The sequence below is a fragment of the Syngnathus floridae genome, chromosome 5 (genome assembly GCF_059516105.1).
Source record: "Syngnathus floridae isolate MCC-2025c chromosome 5, RoL_Sflo_1.0, whole genome shotgun sequence".
Lineage (NCBI taxonomy): Eukaryota > Metazoa > Chordata > Actinopteri > Syngnathiformes > Syngnathidae > Syngnathus > Syngnathus floridae.
The window spans coordinates 6,790,440-6,809,776 of NC_142417.1; the positions used below are offsets into that span (position 1 = coordinate 6,790,440).

Consider the following 19,337-nt stretch of genomic DNA (forward strand, 5'->3'; position numbering starts at 1 on the left):
AGATTGCAAAACAGACAAACAGTGGCTGAGAGTGCCAGGAATAGGAAATAGTTGAAAGTGGAAGACAAAGGGAAAATAAAGACTTACCTCCTCCTTGACTTCCTTCACGAGCGTCGCCTCAGACCACACGGCGCTCCTTTCGTGCAGCCACTGGACGACAGAGGAGGAGAAGAGCCGTGAGTGATCGGGACAGAGTGGAATGCTGTGCAGAGAGAGAAAGAGAGAGAGAGAGAGCAGGAAGGGGAGGGAGGAGAGGTGGGAGTGCAATCACTCGCTTCTTGGACGGAAACTCGCGACTTGACTCTTTGGAGGAGGAAGTGGATGAAAGGCGATATCTAACATCAGAAGGAACGATCGCATCATGCTACACACGCACGCACACATAACCAAGTACAAACACACACACCACTTACTTTCTAACCTTATTAAAGGCTTTCAGCAGGTCTGATGCCAGAGTGATGCGGACCCCACATCAATAGACAAAAGGAGCACTCACAGCACGGACCTCCAAGACTCAAACCCGCAAAAATCACTAAGTGAACGGCTGTGATCGTTATTTAAAACGAGGACTGTATCGTGTTCAATAAACAAAAAATTAGTCCGATGAACTGGATGGGCTTTGATGTTGAGATTTTTCATTTGAAATTCAAATATTTTCGTAAATTTAATCCAATTTGGTTGCAACTTCATTGAGGAAAAAAAAATACTCATGGACATATACAATATTTAGGAAATGAAAACAAAATTATAATGCAGGACACCCCCCCCTCTCTTCCCTTCCACGTTTCCACAAAGGGCCAGTCACGATCCAGCCTGTAGTATCTTCTCCATTGGCCACATACAAAGTCCAAATACTACGAGCGCATGCCTCAGTGTGTATGACACAAAGCTACTCCAGCAGAAATAGCGTGGCAGGCAAAGATGGAGAGCGGCTCAGAGGAAGTTGTCAGAGTGGGCTGCGGAGAAGCCAGTGAGTGCTGAGGCAGTAAATTGGCATTGTGTAACGGGATAGCACACATAGCTCTTTTTGCAGCCTTGATCCGCGCTGCCATTCCACAAATAGCAAGACTTTTTGTCTACCTCGCTGCGAGTCCCCCCGACACCCCTGTCCGTGTAGTGTCTCTTCCAGTCAATCAATATTATCTGGATTCACCATCATCTCATCGTGCTCACCTCACTTTCACCTGATTTTTTTTTTTTTCATCTATAAAACGAGGCTTGTTTGAGGCTAAATATTTCCAGTGTTGCAAATAAGATTCACGTCATTATTGTTGGAATCCCATTTGTCCATATGCCAGATCCATTCAAACTTCGAAAGCTATTTTTGTTACATCAACCAGTGATACTGTAAGATAAAAATACAAATATGGAGCGGTTAACGTTGGCTGAAGGGGCCGCTCTTGTAAAATCGTGGGCCATATCTTTATTTAAACAAAGTAGCTCAGCCTACATGCATCCTCCCAAAGAGACTGCTGAGTCATCTGTTGATGTGTCCAAAATAAGCCGCAACTTGTCTTTCCATTCTGGTTCTGTAGCTGCGGGACAGCTAAATGTCATTGTTTAATATTGCCTGCCTTTCCGCAACTCAAGCCTCCGCCGAGAGCCCCGCGGACGCAGGGCAAACACCACAAAGTCAGAGAACCTTTTCTTTCCTTTTTGAAGCATGTTTGTGTCCCGCGTACACGGCATACACAAGCGCGTGCATTTGTAAAAGGTTTGGATCGATGAGGCTGATCTGATTAGGCGGTGACTGGCACATCAAATGCAAGAAAAAAGGCCTCTGCTGCGGGCCAATCGGGTACGACAAAACACAAGTCTGCTCCCTACTCTGTCAGAAACAAGCTCCCACCCCTCCGAACCTGAAGGCTCCTGTTACATCATCAAAATGAAAGCTCCCAGCCAGACGGTAACACATACACTGCTGATTAAGATGAGTCATCATGAAGGGGAAAAAGGACAATCGACATGCGGCGAACGAGGATTGATTATGGAACTGACAAAGCCAAAAATGACGCTTATTGATGAATAATCACGCGTCATCTTTAAGAGTCGTCGCTCATGTAAAAGATGTGCTTCATTAGCGCAATCGTCAGTCATCCCTCCAAATTTTTGTGAATTAGACCACAGACACTGTGATTTATGACAGTCCAATGGAACTACGTGTGACTTCATTTGTTGTTAATGAATGGAGCCCGTCGCTCCCGTGTTGATTTGCCGACAAGGATGATTGATATGTGCAATATTCACCACATGCGTGATGATGTCACAGCCCGCAGTAGACACAAAGTGGCCATCAAATAGCAAATAAAAGGGAACCGAAACACGAATTGCCCATTGAAATCGTAATAAAAGAGGTTTAGGATTACTTCAAATAATAACACACTGCACACTTCATTTGGTGCAATCAAATGAGATGCAATGCAAGAGCCATGTTGAAAATTCTGCCTCGAAGACAATAAAGCTCACCACAATAAAAATGATAAACCTATTGCCAAATCAATAGGTGACCTATTGAAACAGAGTCCCTCCTTATTTTAGGTCACTAGGGTCTTCTCGGATCATTTTCTTCAACATTTCAATTTCCTCTCACTTTTAACTCTCTAGATATTTTTGACTTGCTTCGTCCTCATTACACTTGTTTTTCATCAGGACATTTTGTTACAACTGTTGTTAATTTCGTGTCTTTTTCTGCTGTTTTTGGAAAGTTCCCGCTGTTATAATTGTATTTATAATCATGCTTCCTGTTCAGTGCATGCATCGCTATGAATGCTTAATGAGAAGCATGTGATCTGCTGCATCTGACGATTGAAAGGACCAAAAACAATTCCCATGTGGTGCTGTTATATTACATTATTTTTTTTTACTTAATCCATAACAACTCTGTGAACCTCAGATGACAGACGCCAACAATTTTGGCATTCTCTTTTATTGTAATTGTGGCCTTTTCTGCTACTCTCCTCCTTTTGTATTTCATTATTATCTACTTTTAATCATTCACGTGCCATTTGGAGTCTTTGTGGCTCATTTTGTCAACCTTTTCACGTGTTCTCACTTCAATTTTATCGTGGCTCTTGTCAATTATGACTTTTTCTCCTGCATCCTCCTTGTCTTGTCACGTCTCTTGTCATAACTGACTAAACAAAAACTTTTTTTACAATGCAAATAGCAAGTGTAAGAACAATAACAACCATAGTGGATTATTTAAAAAAATCCTGTTCACTTCAGTCTTGAGATTGTTGGCCTTGGCATGTATTTGCCGTGCATCGCAATACATGCTTAATAAGAGGCATGTGACTCGCTGCTGCGTGCCATATAATTGGAAGGAGCAAGAACATATAAGTAGAGTGATTTATGTGAGATGACAGTGAAACATTACATGTGTGCTGCAGACACAGTCTAGCCAATCCATTTAAGAGTTGATGTTAATACTAAAATGAAGAATTAAGAAAGAAGAAAAAAAAAAAAACCTCACCTTGGGAATTCCTGGTCGATCCAGCCAGTCGGCATAAATGGTGTCGAGAGTTAGATCTTTTCTAAAACACAACGGCACGAGTGTTAGTATTTTCCCAATTATTATGAATATTATTGCCCAAAATACCCAATGAAGTCAAGGCTGTGGGAATATGTTAACAGCAGATTCGGGGTTGGCGCCAACACCTTAAACAAAACGTAGGGCACACCCAGAGAGGCATGTCAAGACAATCAAGTCAATTTCAATGTATGCCGGGAGAGTAAACAGAAGGCGCGTGCGGCTGAAAAAGTCGCAGCACACACTCTGAGACCCTGATGCTTAATAAACAGAAACGTGCGTGCAGACATTCCGAGAGTGTTTGTCATTCTGCACATATACAAAGTACACACAAAGGATCATGGTAAACACAACATATTTCCACATCATTATTCCGAGTCTGGGCTTGAGGGGAATTCCACACTTGGCTAGGCTGACTCATTTATGGCACATTAATGTGTCAGTGAAGTCGTGAAATAACATTTCTAATTAAACTTTTATGTTAAACCTTTGGAGTTGAAAAAAAATAAAAAACAAGCGTACTGTAAGAATGAGATAATGTTAAAGTTTTATTTAACAAAGTGCTAATCATAACCTGCTCAAATAAAATTGAAGCAATGTTCCTTGCAAGAATGTGTCAGAATGCGATGCATCTTATCAGGTCGTTAGATTTAGGTCAGGGCTCTGGCTGAGTCATTCCAAAGCATTTTTGTTAGCCATTATGTGCTAGTAGTCATCTCGAAAGGTGAAATTCCATTCAAGCTCATCTATCGAGCAGACATCTGAAGTTCAAGGGTCAAAAATGACATTTGGAAGTCACGCTGCCGTACCTCATCGTTGCTTTAGTTTTTGACATTTTTGTAAAGAGGAAAAAAAAAAAAAAACGATACTCATTTTATTTATGCTACAGAGTATAAATTTCTCACACCAGCAAGATTGAACTGTTTAACAGTCAGACTCTGGCAAGCTCATGTTGTCACAAATTTTCACCAGTCCACGTTTAATGGCCAGCCCATGTGAGCAGCACATGTTTCGAGGCTGTCGCTCTGAGCGGCCATGCTGTTAGTTATTTAGGACTCCTGCTAAACATTTCTTAAAAATGTCCCTGATGGTTATGCTCAGTAGGGGTGAGAGAACTCGTGCGATAGCCTGGCACGGAACTTGCGCTGTTCCATCATCTCTGACGCCAGCAGTGGCCGCGGTGGCTCGTAATTGCAGGCTAGGGGTTAGCTTAACTAGCGGCTGAGTGTTCTTTGAAGTATTTTCATGGATGTATGCGAGTGGTGAAAGGGCGAAAAAAAAAATACTAGAAGAGATGCACTCTTTTGTGTTAAAAACATTAAAAGTAGATACTTATGAGTATGGGGGAACAATTGGCTCCACATTGCATTATCAATGGAAATTTAGAAGAAAAAAATAAAACACTAATCTAAGGCAGTTACAAATTCCATGTTTAATGCAACACGAACATAGATTAGCATGTCTATCCCGACACAAGAATTTATCTAAAGGCTTCCTCTGTCCATGGATAAAAAAAAATACCGAATGCTAAAAAAAATGCCCTGGTCTACTGTTGAGGAAATCGTGTAAGTGTTGAAAATATCTGCAAAATGTCAACAATGAATACCGGTACCGGTATCGGAACTGGATGATGAAAAATGGCCCCGATGAGAGCAGCCAGTTGTTTTCATGTTGTACATAAACAGCGATTGCCTCTGTTAATCACCTCCTCTTTTGAATAGACTGACTGCATTCTCAGTAGTAATCAGTGACTTATTTTAATGTGTGTGTTTTCCTCCACCTCCTTTAATGCTTCGCTCTTTATTTTTTATGTTTGGACGGTTTACTGGCGTACACCGTGGGGACCGTCTGTAAGATGAATGCGGCAAGTGCCCACTCACATCGCCCAGTGTAGCTCTTGTAGTGGGCTGTTTACTGGAAGAGGCATCAGACCCAAATATTGACCACCGCCAACTTCCTCTCTGTTTAATTCAATCAATCTCTCCTAGTCAGGCAGGCACACGGGAGGGAAGGACAAAAAAAACAACAACGCAGACAGCAGACAGAATGGTGCTGAAGGCCGGAGAGGCGAGCGCCACGAGCAGACGAACGCAAGTGAACGGGGCCAGACGAGGAAGCGTGAGACGGGCAGTGGGAGAGGTTAATGAGGCAATCATGAGAAATAGAGAATTGAGTGATTAAGCCAGCACCGGAGAGGAGGTTGAAAATTAGAGAGGAGGAGAGCGGGAGGAGCGCTTGTCCTTTTACACTTCAGTTAATACTGGAGTGGATGAGACTTGTGCTTACAAGGATTGATGTTGGGGCCCGGCCTTCACTGAGCGGAATCGATGAGAATCAAGGCCAAATCCGGCCAGACTCCCCTGACACTAAGTTCTGCTCCAAATCATAACAAGTTACTCAAGACAATGCATGGCAGACACACATATGCCCCAATACGTGAACGATTTGAAAATGCACCCATTTGGAGGATGCTCAGTGTTTTGAGTGACAGCCAAAGACCCAATCGGGTCACCAAAAATACAACTCTGCCAGCTATTTTATTGATCATCATGCAGGGACACATTTTCTTGGAAAAGCACTTTTGATTTATTCTACAATGCACTCATTGTGGAGCGCTTGTCCTCAGGCTAACCCAGCTGACTTTGGCCAAGGGGACAAAGGGGGACACCCTGGACTGGTCATCAGTCAATCACTGGCCACACATTCACACACAGACAATTCTTCAATTGCCATAGAATGCATATTTGTGGAAAGTGGGAGCAAGAGCAAGTACTCTGCGAAAAATCACGCAGCAGAAGAACAACATGCAAATTTGACACAGGAAGGGCACATTCAAATCAAGAGTTAAATCTCAAACCTCACAATTGCGAGGCAGACAAGTTGACCGCCTATACTGCTGCTTATTGATTTGTGAAAGTGACTTGTAAAGAATTGTAAAATTGACTTGTAAAATATCCATGTCTGTTTTCTAATCATAAATCCATTTCATCCCTGCCGACTTTGAAGAAACGCAGAGCACATATGTGGCTTTATCGCAATATACTACGATATTTTGGGAAAATGTAATTCATGTCAGTAGTTTGATTCAAAACGTGAAACTCATTATGGAAAGTCACTGCAAAGTGTGAAATATTTCACAATTTGTTTATTTTTGGGTAATGATGATTATGCGTAGGATAACACCAATTCACTCTGTCAAGTCATGAAAATATTACGTCATTACCATTACATAACTCCTAAAATAAATGAGCTATTCTATGCTATTTAAATTCATTGAACTGCACATGTAGACAAACAACCATACTCACATTCACATCACTGGAATCTTTGCCAAACCCAACATGCATGTTTTTGGAATGCAAACAGAGTTCCCAGAGAAAACACATGCAAGTTCGATGGAAACATGCAAGCTGAGTTCCAAACACGGAACCTCAGAACTGTGAGGCACTCATCCTATCTAGGTCAATGTGCTGGCTCCCATACATGTATGTATTTTTGATCATGCCGATCATATGATGATATACTTTAATCCATTGGGGTCCGGGGAAGTAACCCCATTCCCATTTTGTGTTTGAAAATATTTGGCAAATAGACAATGTTCAGGTGTGACCTACTTATATCCCATGAGGACATACATATCCCGTTAATGCCAGAACTGTGCCAACGAGTACATAAGCCCAGCCCAGACACATAAAGCCTTGTGTCTCTGAGTCAATTATTCATGAAAGTAAGCATCGGCCATAAGCACTTGATGTGGAGTACATACCTCGCAAGGTCAGGAAAGGTAGAAAGCAGCATTTGCAGGAAGTCCTGTCAAACAATGATCGATAGAAATGGACACATTAGGGGAGGTGTGTAAGAGATTGTGTAAGACCTTAGGTGTTGGATGCCAACGTGTTTACATTAGTCCCATTACTTATCAAGAAAACAACAGCAGCCAGGTGGAATCTATCTCACGTACACACAGAGCCATTCACACAGGTGTGGTTGCTCAGACACCAGTAGAATAAACACACGTCGCTAAGCTGATGTACGGTCATCAATTTTGGGGGGGGAGAAAAAAATATTGTAACACAGTGGCAGTCAAGCTTAGAACGCATCAGCATCCAATTAATTTATGGAAATAACACAGCGCCTGGGAGGACGGGTCACATTAAACGGTTCAAATCGGAGCTGAGATTTGATTAACAAGCGCGGAGGAAACTGCGAGCCACCATGGAGATTCCCAATTAATGCCATCGAGTGGAAATTAGGGCTCACCTGAGATAGAATGAGTTGCCCGTGGTATTTCTTCACAAATAATCTGAAGAAGTGAATAAAGTGCTGCTCTCCCACTTGACTGGCCAAGAACATGAGGAGGAAGTAACCCTATAAGGGATGGGTCAAGCAAATAACATTTATTTATCAGGAATGTACACACTGGAATGATTCAACATGTTCTTCTAATAGTTATGCAAGCAGTGTTTGGGGTTATTTATTCACTCGACTGCAGATGTGTATTAGGAGGGAGGTGTATAATGAGCAGACGTCTGATTTTGGTCAACTAGATTTTTGAAGAAATATCAAACAATATTACTGCTATGGTGTCGAGTGAAACTGCAGTTTAAAATAAGATGGAGGGACACAGTAAAGGGCAAGGAATATTATAGCGATTACCAATGTCTGAGGAAATGCGACAAACAAAAAATAATAAAATACCGCAGTGATTAAACCCTTAGTAAACTACAAAGACAATGTTGAGTCCATTCACAAACATTTGCAAACATAACAAAAAAACAGTAATGGTTCTAAAAATGTGGTTTGTGGACCAACATTGGTTCCTAGGAAACCTTAAGTATGATCCATGTTTTAATGTCCAGGGGTTGCAAATCATTCCACCAATACAGTGCAATACAGAATGTAGGCAACATTTTTCAGCAGTAAAACCTCCTACATCTAAAATTGGCCAATTTATTTTTTTTAGTCAGTCCCTATGTTGGCTTTAAAAAGAAAAAACAAATCATTGTCCAATCTAAGGTGTTGAAAATTGTTTTTTTTTCTATGACAATACATGTTAGAGGTTCAACAAAAAATACTAAGTTTCTTCCTTTTTTACTGAAAAGTGGAGATGCAAGGCTTCTTTGGAGATATATTAGTTGACAAGTATTTGTTTTGTTTTAATCAAAAAAGTGGTTCAGGCTTGAGAATCAGGGTAAAGCCACAATAACATCATGTTCATTAATGTTGAATTGAAATAATAAAAGGTTCAGCTTACTAATTATAGTATTCATTACACGTTACATAAATGTGAGTAAATTGTCATGAGAGTAAGCTTTTTTAAGTTGTGCTGGAAACAGCAGCACTCATTGCGATGAATCATTTTCCACAGATGCTGAGCGAGAAATTGAACGCTGGAACCACTTAACCCACTGATCCACTGTGTGAGCCAAGAGTTCCTTCACTCACCTCTCAGTCAAACTTGGAAGATACGCAATCCAGTACCGTAAAAAAGTGTGACAACAAAATAAAGATAGATTTCCCCCAATATGCATTCAACACCTTGTTGCTGTCATTTTTGGTGGTGCAGCTTAGTTTTTCAATCACTGTCTGGTTTTCCAATGGACTCACCTTGAGGTAGTGCACTTGCAGGAAGGATTTTTCTGGGTTGAGGGCATGTCTTACTGTGGAGGAGCCAGATTCACTGACCTGACCTGTTTTGTCCATGTTGGGTCTGCATAAGGACAAACAAAGCAGACAAACAATCCACATCACGATAAAATCTAACACAAGAAGCAAAACAACAATAGCAAGACTGGGATATATTCCAGAATGTATGAGTGTGTGTTTTATAAATCGCACTGTTTCCACAGAGTAAAAGTACAATGTCAGCAGCAACGTTAAATTCAACGACTCAGCTCATCTTTTCAGTGGTTAACACCTTGCTACCACGATTTACCCGAGGCACCCTACAAATTCATAAAAGCACGCTACTCAGTGTTTATATGATCTCATAGCAAAACGCTGCTTGCATTTTACTGCCGGTGACTCACCAGAGGAACATATAACACAAGAAACCCACTCGGTGAGCACGCACGGGAGAAACTAGTGGCGGGCTTCTCTGTTACACAGATACAAATCATTCCTCGGACCCCCGTAAAAAAGATAAACAAACACCTACAAACCCAATAAATCCCGGGCAAACAGGTGAGTGACGTGGGACGCTGTGCAATGATAGTTCCAGTTAGCCCGTATTGATCCGGCCGGGCAGATTAACTCAGTGTGCCAATAGGAAGGCCTTGAAGGATGGCCCCGCTGACAAATCGATACGGCAGGCGCCTGGCCCACCAATCAATACGCCCCCTCATCACCAGCTACCACTTTTCCAACTCATGACAGGGATGTCAAATGAACACACAGGCAGACACGGAAGTCCAAAAACGTGTCTAAAATCACACACTTGCGGCACAGGAAGCACGAATTCAGGGGGTTGGGCATCTGGATTGAGTTGATTGATTTCTGATTTGGAAATAAAAAGATGTTTTGAATGAATTTGTGACAAACGAAAAAGACTACAGAAACCATTTACTATCCGTTTCAATATCTTCTGCAACCCATTTGTTCAGTCAAGTACTTGGGCATGAGTTGTTCGTCTTTTTAATGACACATCAATTATGATGATTGAATTGAAGATACAAGATGTTCTGGTTAGATTTTGTTTACACAGTATTTGTTCGGCAAGCCAATTAGTTCCCCTCTAAAATAAGCCACTCCATTGCACAACGCCACCATTGTTGAAATTTCCCAACAAGCAACAACTGACAAATTTATTGCAATCCATCTAAGGCAGCCAACTAATTTGCACCAGTATGTTATCCTTGGTTGGCAGTCGTTATGTCTTAAAACATAAGTGATATAACATCCATCCATCCATTTTCTGAAACGCTTAGCCTCACAAGGGTCGGCATAAAATCTTTACATTGATTTAATCTGTTGTTTTTCCATTCAGATTTAATGTACAAACAGTTTAGCCGGCAAATTAGATGGGATTTTATCACTTTGTTCATTAGGACTGCAATATGCTTCCTGCTTCAAGACTGAACAACAACATAACTCCAGTAAACTGGTTGGGCATGGGTCTCCTACTGATTGTTTTTGGACATACACAGCCATGACACCAGTTAAATATCACATGATCATCAAAAATTTACAATTATGAACGTTTTTAACCAATCACAACCAAGCACAATGAACAGAAAGGTTAAGTCACGTGAAATCAACTAACTCTGAGGAGGCAAGCGGAGGAGGACTTGGGAGAAATGGAGAATGGGAGATAGATAGGAATGTTTGGTTTGCTCGGTGGACTGAGGGAGGAAGTCATCAGCTTCCTGGAATTTCTAAATTTGACTGGACAACTCTTGCGAGGGACTTTCATCATGCATCTGTAGGCGTTCGACTCCATGTACGCGTTTGCGTCTGTCATATAAATGACACCGAGTGACCTGATTTGGGTTTACAAAAAAAACAAAAAACTCAGTAATGTTGAAGAAGTGAACATATGCGCTAAAATGGAAAATGGCGTTAAAATAATTTGCATGATGTTTGAATCATTTATCATAGGTTTGACTTGCCGTCTGTCCACTCTCATACCCGTCGTGTCAAAATGCATCTGCTACTGCTGATAAGATGAAACAGACTTTTTTTTTTTTTTTTTGGCGGGCAGCAGGATATGCACTATCCCTGGGAAATCATACAGCGTGAGTGGAATTTATGTGGAAAGTGAGTGTCAGGCAGGGGATTAGCGAGCCAAAGAGCAACTGAGGAATGGGACAAATACAATGACAGAAATTGTATTCCTACAAGATATGCACGCCAAACACACTGGCGGAGTAGCGCGGCGAGGAAAAAAAAACATTTAACCGTCACTGCCGTCTTATACAATGGATCTCCGCCCTTGCCACTGTCCAGACCTGGCATGTTCGGACGTGTAAATCCCTGCCTCTCTTTTGTCGGAGATGATTTATTGCAGCTTTAAGAGGAATCACTGCTCGCTGCCTTGGAGAATTGCACAATAGGTCAGTGTATTTCAGAATAAATGCTTCTCTTATCTGCCTCGTAGGCCATATGCGCGCGCGAGAGGGCGAGTGTGCGTCCATTCTTGTGTGTGTGCGTGTGTGTGTGTGCATACACCTACCTGCCTGGGTGTGTCTGAGATTGAGCGACCGAGGGAAAGCGCGGGAGGAAATAAGGAGCTATTACTGACAGGACTTAATGTCAAAGGGACACACGCGCACCGGCACACACCCACCCACCCACCGACACACGCACACACACACGCACACGAGAGGTTTATAGCACCGCAAGCCATATCCTGACAAATTACACTGGGTTGACTGTGGAAACCGGATAAGGTAGAGCAGGGCTCCCAGCAGCCCAGTAAATCAGCAGGGAGAATGGTGTCTGGCCCGGGCCACCCTAAATATAACTCATCTGAAAGGCACTGATAAACACGGGCCACGGGCCGCCCGCCGCTGGACGAGCTGCTGTCGATGGTGACCCACTGAACTTGGACAGCGCAACCTGACATTTAGCCTTTGTGAGCGTAGAACTGCTCGCCTATCTCGCTGCGCTTCCTATTCTTTGCCCCTCGCGGCATTCTCTTCAACCTTTCCTCTGTGCATTGTGATAGCTGCTGTGTGTATTTGTGTCCTGTTGCCACGCCGCCGTGATGTGCACAAAGTGAACGCTACTAGAAGACGCTACTAGAAGCAAAATCAATGGGCGACATGTTGTCTCTCTCCAACCTTCTTGTGACCCTTGTGCTCCATTCATGCCTAAGGCTGCAGAGCTATAGGTGAACCTTTTGTCCGACAATCAGCCGTGACGAACACTAGATGAAAGACGAGTACGAGTGAGTGAATTCGTGATGCTGGTTTTTTTCGGGGTGTTGTTTATTCAAGCCTGTCAGCTGCAGAGAAACCTAATCCTGATGCTGCTAATCACCCGCGTGTCTGTCCGTCCCCCTCATAGGGGAGCTCCCTGATGAAGACTGCCAGATAGCTCTAAGTTTAACCCTTCGCTCTTTCAGTCGCATAGCTCGGCTCACAAACAAACCCATTCATCCATCGCGTTTGTCCTCATTAGGGCAGCAGGTGAGCTGGAGCCGATCCCAGCCGTGAGACGCAGGGTAAGACGTGTTGAATTTAGAGCCTCTTTGTCAGAGAGACAAGGTATTTATCCACCTTTGCCTTTCACACAGATCCAAGCGAAGGGGCGCTACACATCATCCTGCCATCAGATGATGTCAACTCATAAAATACCCGTTGGACAGTATCATAGCTTTCCATTAGACAGGAATGGAGACGTGAGCGTTGAGCTTCACGCCTGTACCCCGCCAATCTCTTTATCACATGAACCTCTTTTACATGTCTGACACTCCCTCCGAAAATTCAGACAAAAGCAAAACACTTTGTCCCTCGCGTTTAGTGACACGCAAAAAAAGCCCAACGCTTGCTAGCTTTAACAGGCTGTGTAAAAGCGACTGAGATCACTTTTCAATGAAACACTGCTCAGCAGAGGGTAAAATTGAGTACTTAGCTGTTTTCATTATGCTCAGACAGCACATTATTTGAAAAATCACACATTTGAAGTTAATGCCAACCAGAAGTAGAATAAAATAAATAAGAGGCTGACATGCACACTATTGCTGATTATAATTGCAAATGTCAAAAACAGAATACGCAGCGAAAGCTTGTTAAACAAAGTTGCGGGGTAGCTACAATATTCCCACCCTGAAACAGTTAACTCCAGTCAGAGGTTTTCTGATGCCACAGTGATTTCCAACAAACAGGGTGCGGGTCATGAAGCTCTACAAAGAGTTGGCATGTGCGTGTGGTCCCTCGTGTTGGCCGCACAAAGAACACAATGCTACACTTCACCGAGATAACTTGCTGCACTCTCCTGCCACACCTGCAGCTCTGGAATGCTTTTAGTACGCTCACGTACAGGACAGGTATGACAAAGGCTTAGCAACTCATTTGTTGTTTGACATCAGCTATGGGAAGTTGGGCGGGCTATGGGAAGCTTTATTCCGCCAGAGAGACAAACCTGAGAATCTGAAGTTCCTCTCCGGAATTTTGCAACTCGTCGGACAGTCTTCGCCATCTCAGCAGCGCCTTCAAGTTGGACTCTTCTGCTGCTTCTGGCTCAGAGAGCTGCATGGAGAAACTTGTTAATGGCATGTTATATGCAGGAGTAAATACACATGAAGGACTAGCAGATGGGTAAACAAATGTGCACACAATCAATCAAAGTCATTGAAGTCACCTTTTGGGATTTAGAGACAATAATTAATGTCAGGAAATACAGACTACATGGAATTATGTTGCTGCTTTGGGAGGGAAGCAAAAGCATACTTCCACTTTTGGCTGTGTGTAATGTGCGTTCATGAACCGCAAACAAAACAGGACATCTCAAACTAAGGGGGAAAAAAAAACACTGTCAATGAATTATATCAAGGAAAAACACAAACACTCCACCACGTTGATTTTAAGACTGGACCAAAGCTGCAAATAAGTCGGAAAATGTCTGGATCAAGTCGGACCACACATAGGCAGACTTTACCCCGCCTTGACCCCGGCTCTTTGGGAATACACTGAGGATATTGTCTTCAGCTGCTGATGTTTTGATCATGTGACTGCGAGGCTTTTTGAATTTAGCGCAAGGGTTGTTTGCACGAGAGCACAGGCGATAATGGGAACCTTCTGCTTGTAATTTTACCACCTGTCTTTGCAGCCAACAGTCCTCCCGAAAAAATCCATGGCAGTAACACGGACGTATGATGTATTTTCTCATTCTCCTCAAGACAGCGCCAATATCGCAATTTAACTCGGCTATCGTGATCTTTCTGGAGCGCTGGGACAATTAAGTTACATGAAATAATAGCGGCAGTAAACTACAATAAGAGCGGTCCGGTCCGTACTTGCTGTGCTCGGGCCCAGATAATGTCCTCTAGGTAAGTGGCAAATCCCTCGCTGATCCATTCCTCCGTCCAATCCCTGGCCCCGATGAGCAGACCGAACCAGGAGTGGGCGATCTCGTGGCACAGCCTGGACCCGCACAACGACGGGCTGTTTTCTCTCGGAAATGAGCTGCCGACACGCAACACACTCTGAGACAGGAAAATGATGTGCGGGCTGGAGGAAACAAAGGACACACACAAAGTAGTAAGGGAAAGCCAGTTGGAATTTGACATGAAACAAACCGAATAATACGTGACTGTGAGGGAACACCAATATGACATCACCGGAATTTAGTAGCGTCACAGTAGCTCCAGAAGAAACAAGCTAACATGTAAAAAGAAGACACAAAATTTCCAGATGAGACATTTTGAGCTGATTTTCCACACTTACTGTTAAAGAAAGTTTAGCCGTCATTAGGTTCAACAAAACAATTTTGTTTTCAAGCGGTTCGGCCAAAATGTAACAGCTGAATCCTTCACAATCTCCCCAGGAGCGCAATCACCAACCACAAGTGGGAAAAATCAATTAAATTAAATTAGCACTTTTAAGAGGATTTTATTTGACACGACTTCAAGGCAATGCTGTAAATTATAGTATAAAAAAATCACAGTCCGACTCTTTTAAGCTTTTTCGGACCCAAAGGAAAATACTCGGCTCACTAAGCTTATATTTAGAAAATGATCTGTAATTACTGCACATCCGTATCTGATTTACTGGTTTGCGGAGATTGTCGCGATTTCATTTGACGACAGGCGGCTATCGAACATGTGGTTTCACTTATGATATGGGTTCAGATGATGTGCCTCAGAAGTTCAAGTTTAGAAACAGGGATGCGCCGGCTCTGCTTGCACTTATCCTGATAAGATGCTGTATGTTCACAGCGATTCGATTGAATCCAGTCCTTGAATTTGCTTATATGGATCTTTTTTTGTAAACAGCATTGGATATAACAGTTGCCTCATTAGCCACTAAGAACACTGATGAAAGTGATGGCTCAACAAAGAAGGGATTAAGGAGCTTATTTGTGATTAAATTCAAATGTGAGTAAATGTGAGCTAAACAACACTTTCATTTCATCATTTCGCCCGATGTGCGTTCTTGATGGCTTCTTGTTAAAAGAATTGCGCAACAAGTAATGCAAACAAATGATAATAATGATATTTGACAGCGCATGAACTGGTGAGAAGACTGATGTATTTTGTTCGAGATGAGATCTTGCCCCAAGTGGAGGAGTTTGAATATTTTGGGGTCTTATTCACGATTGAGGGAAGGATAGAGTGGTGGATCGGTGTAGCGTTCGCAGTGATGCCGATTGCATCACACCGCAATTAAATGTGATGTTTCAAAAGGTCAAAATAGTTAGCAACAGAAAATAAAGCACACTTCCAAAACATTTCAGCACAGGAACACGTGACACATGTGACTTAACCATGAGACCGCCCTGACAGAACAAGAGGGATAAAACGTCAAAGCCAAGGTCACGGCTGAAGACATTTCCTGAACATCCTTTGCTTGTGTCTTACGTAAGCGTCTTCGAGTAGCCCGGGGGCTGTGGGTGGGGGTTTCCCAGGCCCACTGTGCGCGAGAGGCCGGCAAGTCTGCTAGGGGAGAATGGAAGATGGTGGGGTGAAGATGAATGCATTCTCTTTGTCTTGGTCTGCTTGTTATGCTCACAGGAACTTAAGAAGTCCCAACTGCTGTTGACCTGACATGGATGGAAGAATTTGTATTTAAGTGCTTTCGAGAAGTGTCACGTCAAAAGTTTTACAATGAGCATATTTATGTGTTAGAGTAAGCCGGGTAAAATGGCGGTGGATGAGCTTTTCAAATTTCCTATCGGTATGAAATCAAATGTTTGGCTCACATTTAGTATGAGACCATTCCTGATTTTCGAACCTCTGAAGCGGAACCAAATTCCGTTCAAAACAATGTTTTCTGTCTCCATCATTGGACATTTATTAACTAAGTACATTGAACACTAGTAAATTAGTAGTTGTCATCAAGGTTACATCAGAATCCTGAAAGCGCGATTACATTTTGTTTCCGCAACAAAGTCAACTTGAAAGCAAGTAAGAAAAAACAGCGAGTGAGGCTAAATTGCATCTGCTTGACAATCAATTTAAGAGCGTCATAAGCTGATGTTGGAAAGACTTGTCTGTTGTGTCTCTGAGGAGAGTTAATCAAATAGAAAGCAGCTTCTGTTGTTTAGCAACATATCGACATCATACAAAAGGGTCTTATGGGCATACATCTCAAATGTAATCCCACGTTTCTCCTGATTACTCCAACAAAGGCGCTCCCCGGAGCAGCGCACGCTAACATTCGCCTTACGACTGTCTTTGTAGCCTAATCTTACTCCCCTCCGATTGGATAAGCATGCCTTTGTTGTCCGTTCCGGCGGCGCACATGTGCGTGAGTGAGCGTGAAAACACAAAGACAGCCTTTCAGCGACGCCGTTTGCACACGCTCCTCGGAGGGAGGCGGAATCCATCACCACGGTGACAAACGGTGTCATCCCACCACGGCCGGGGACACCAAACAACGGCATCTTTCACGTTCGTTGGTACACTGACTGACAATAGTTGGCACGGGGGACCCGTGGAGGCGACCCGCATGGGTGGACTTGCAGAAACGCAGAAAAGCAGACTTGCACACCTGCGTTCACAATAGATGTGAATATTAAGTAAGCCTTCAAAGCACTTTCATGCCATTTAATAATTCCTTTGAAATGTATGTCTGGCAAGACTACAAAAAAATTACCTGCGTATCCCAGCTGTCACCGAGTTGTGGACTCTCAAAACCAAACTTTAGAATTTCCTGCATTAAACCTGTGCGATATATCGCGGTGTGATGGAAAAATGTTTGCTGGCCTACAAATCCAAGTGAATCAAGTTGAAAGGTGGTCTAAAGATTGGATAACAAAGCAAATACCTCAAGTAGTACATATAACCCAAACGGGTCTTAAAGACTGATTAAAGCCCACTCGTGGCCTTTCATGTGACAACGGGGCGACCGCCACTCACCCTGGGTGAGACGGCCGGCCCTGAGCGTCAGGTGTGTGCCAGGGCAAGTCTTCAATTTAGCGGGACACAGATTGCAATAGCGTTAGGTTCCTCCATCTCTCCATCCATTATTCATCCCTCCATCCATCATCCCTGGCTGTAGGCCATTTATTCCCCAGCGGGACACTGCCATGCATAATGCAAGAGGAGCCCTATCATAGTCCTGTAATTGACATCCTCAGCTCGACTCATAGCAGGGACACTACTAAAACATCCCAGGGAGAGAAAATGATGATGTTGATAAACACGCAGTATGGATACTGTATGGGTAAACAAGTGGGTGAGAAAGAAAAAGATAACATTCAAAGATAATTTGAAATATAGGGAGCGATTTTGGGGAGATGGTAGGAAAACAAAATGATGCTCTGAAAGGACCATATCAGACAGGCGATTCAAGAAAGATGAAAAGAGAGAGAGAGTGAGAGAGAAAGAAGGAAAAGAAGGAGCAACTTTGTTGAACTTGTTGAGGTGACCGGTGATCGAGCAATGTGTAATCCACCTTTTTAATCACTAAATTCAAAATTGATGGATAGATTTCAGCCAGAAATATGATTACAGGAAAAATACACCGGTACATATGAATATTTCCCACCAAATAACACTTTAGCCCAGATAAGAATAACCTCGGCCACTGCAGGAGGAAATACTGTAGATTCAAACATGCAAACATGAACCTTTCAGTGAGAGGGGAAGGAAGTACAGCGATGGACAAAAGCCACATGAAAGATGACATTCGCACAAAGTACGTTGTTGTCTATTCTTTTCTATCAACGGAAAGGTCGCCTGTTCCTAATGTCAGCCGACGGGAATAAACTTTGTCTCCCCTCCCCACCCCTTCCTTCTTGGACAAAGTCAGTGGGCTATTTTCGAGACTATTTGACCAAACTCCTACCAGCCTTCATCCTTTTTTTAACAAGTCTGACTCCCAATGTCTGGAATTCCAGGCTGGCTGCAGATCAGCTCTGTACTTCTCAGACAGTGCCCCCCCCCCCACAGGGCCAGGCCAAATGCCAGTCCATGTAGGGCCAGATCACATGAGCACAGGGGCCAGACCAGGGTCCCCAGAGAGATGCCCCAATCACAAAGATTGTATCGCAGTCAAGTCTAGAAATAAATAGCAGCTATCACAAAAAGGATCATCTGCTGCACTGTTTTTTTCTAAATAGAAATATTTCATAGTGACATAAATTGGTGTTACGTTAGACTGTAGTTTTTGTGGCTGTCATGTGGAAGTTCCACTTTGCATCACATGGACGGCATCTACACGAGTAAAAACTGATGAGGCCAAGCGTGCCCTATGTAGGCTTTCTGAAGAAAAAAAACAAGACCTGACATGACCCCCCTTCCACACACACACACACACACTTGGGTAAAGTCACTTTTGATCCATATCAGCAGAGCAGTGATAGCTGAGCTGTCCTCTCCTAACAATAAAACAATTCTGTGCCATTCATTCCTGGTCTGATGTCATGCCAGAGGAATGTCGGTGAGTTTATGCGTATGTGCTTATTATATATATGTGTGTGTGTGTGTGTGTGTGTGTGTGTTGGTAGCGATGCTACGGCATAGATTTCAAACATTACAAACACTCAGACTGGCGAGCCGGCCGTCTGCTCCGATTGTGTCGCCCGCCGCCGTTTCTGCCGGCGAGTCACGTAGATGCTGCGACAGGACAACACATCTGTTAAACGACTGCCTGCCCTAAATGACTGCTTGTCACTCGCGGCACGCTCCATTATCAGAAGATAT

The 19,337-nt window shown here is 43.1% G+C and overlaps 1 protein-coding gene across 7 annotated transcripts in view; it reads right to left on the reverse strand.

Moving 5' to 3' along the window:
* Positions 1-19,337, reverse strand: part of aopep (aminopeptidase O (putative)) — a 57,827-nt gene that overhangs the window by 26,542 nt on the left and 11,948 nt on the right. For 6 of the 7 annotated variants that reach the window (XM_088376023.1, XM_088376025.1, XM_088376021.1 and 3 more), the window contains 8 exons: positions 16,050-16,124; positions 14,487-14,700; positions 13,613-13,719; positions 9,137-9,239; positions 7,790-7,897; positions 7,296-7,339; positions 3,473-3,533; positions 88-150 (listed from right to left, as the gene is read on the reverse strand). In XM_088376023.1, coding sequence (XP_088232149.1) covers positions 88-150; positions 3,473-3,533; positions 7,296-7,339; positions 7,790-7,897; positions 9,137-9,239; positions 13,613-13,719; positions 14,487-14,700; positions 16,050-16,124 — 775 coding nt within the window. The remainder of the gene's footprint in view (positions 1-87; positions 151-3,472; positions 3,534-7,295; positions 7,340-7,789; positions 7,898-9,136; positions 9,240-13,612; positions 13,720-14,486; positions 14,701-16,049; positions 16,125-19,337) is intronic. The other variant, XM_088376024.1, reaches the window with a different exon arrangement.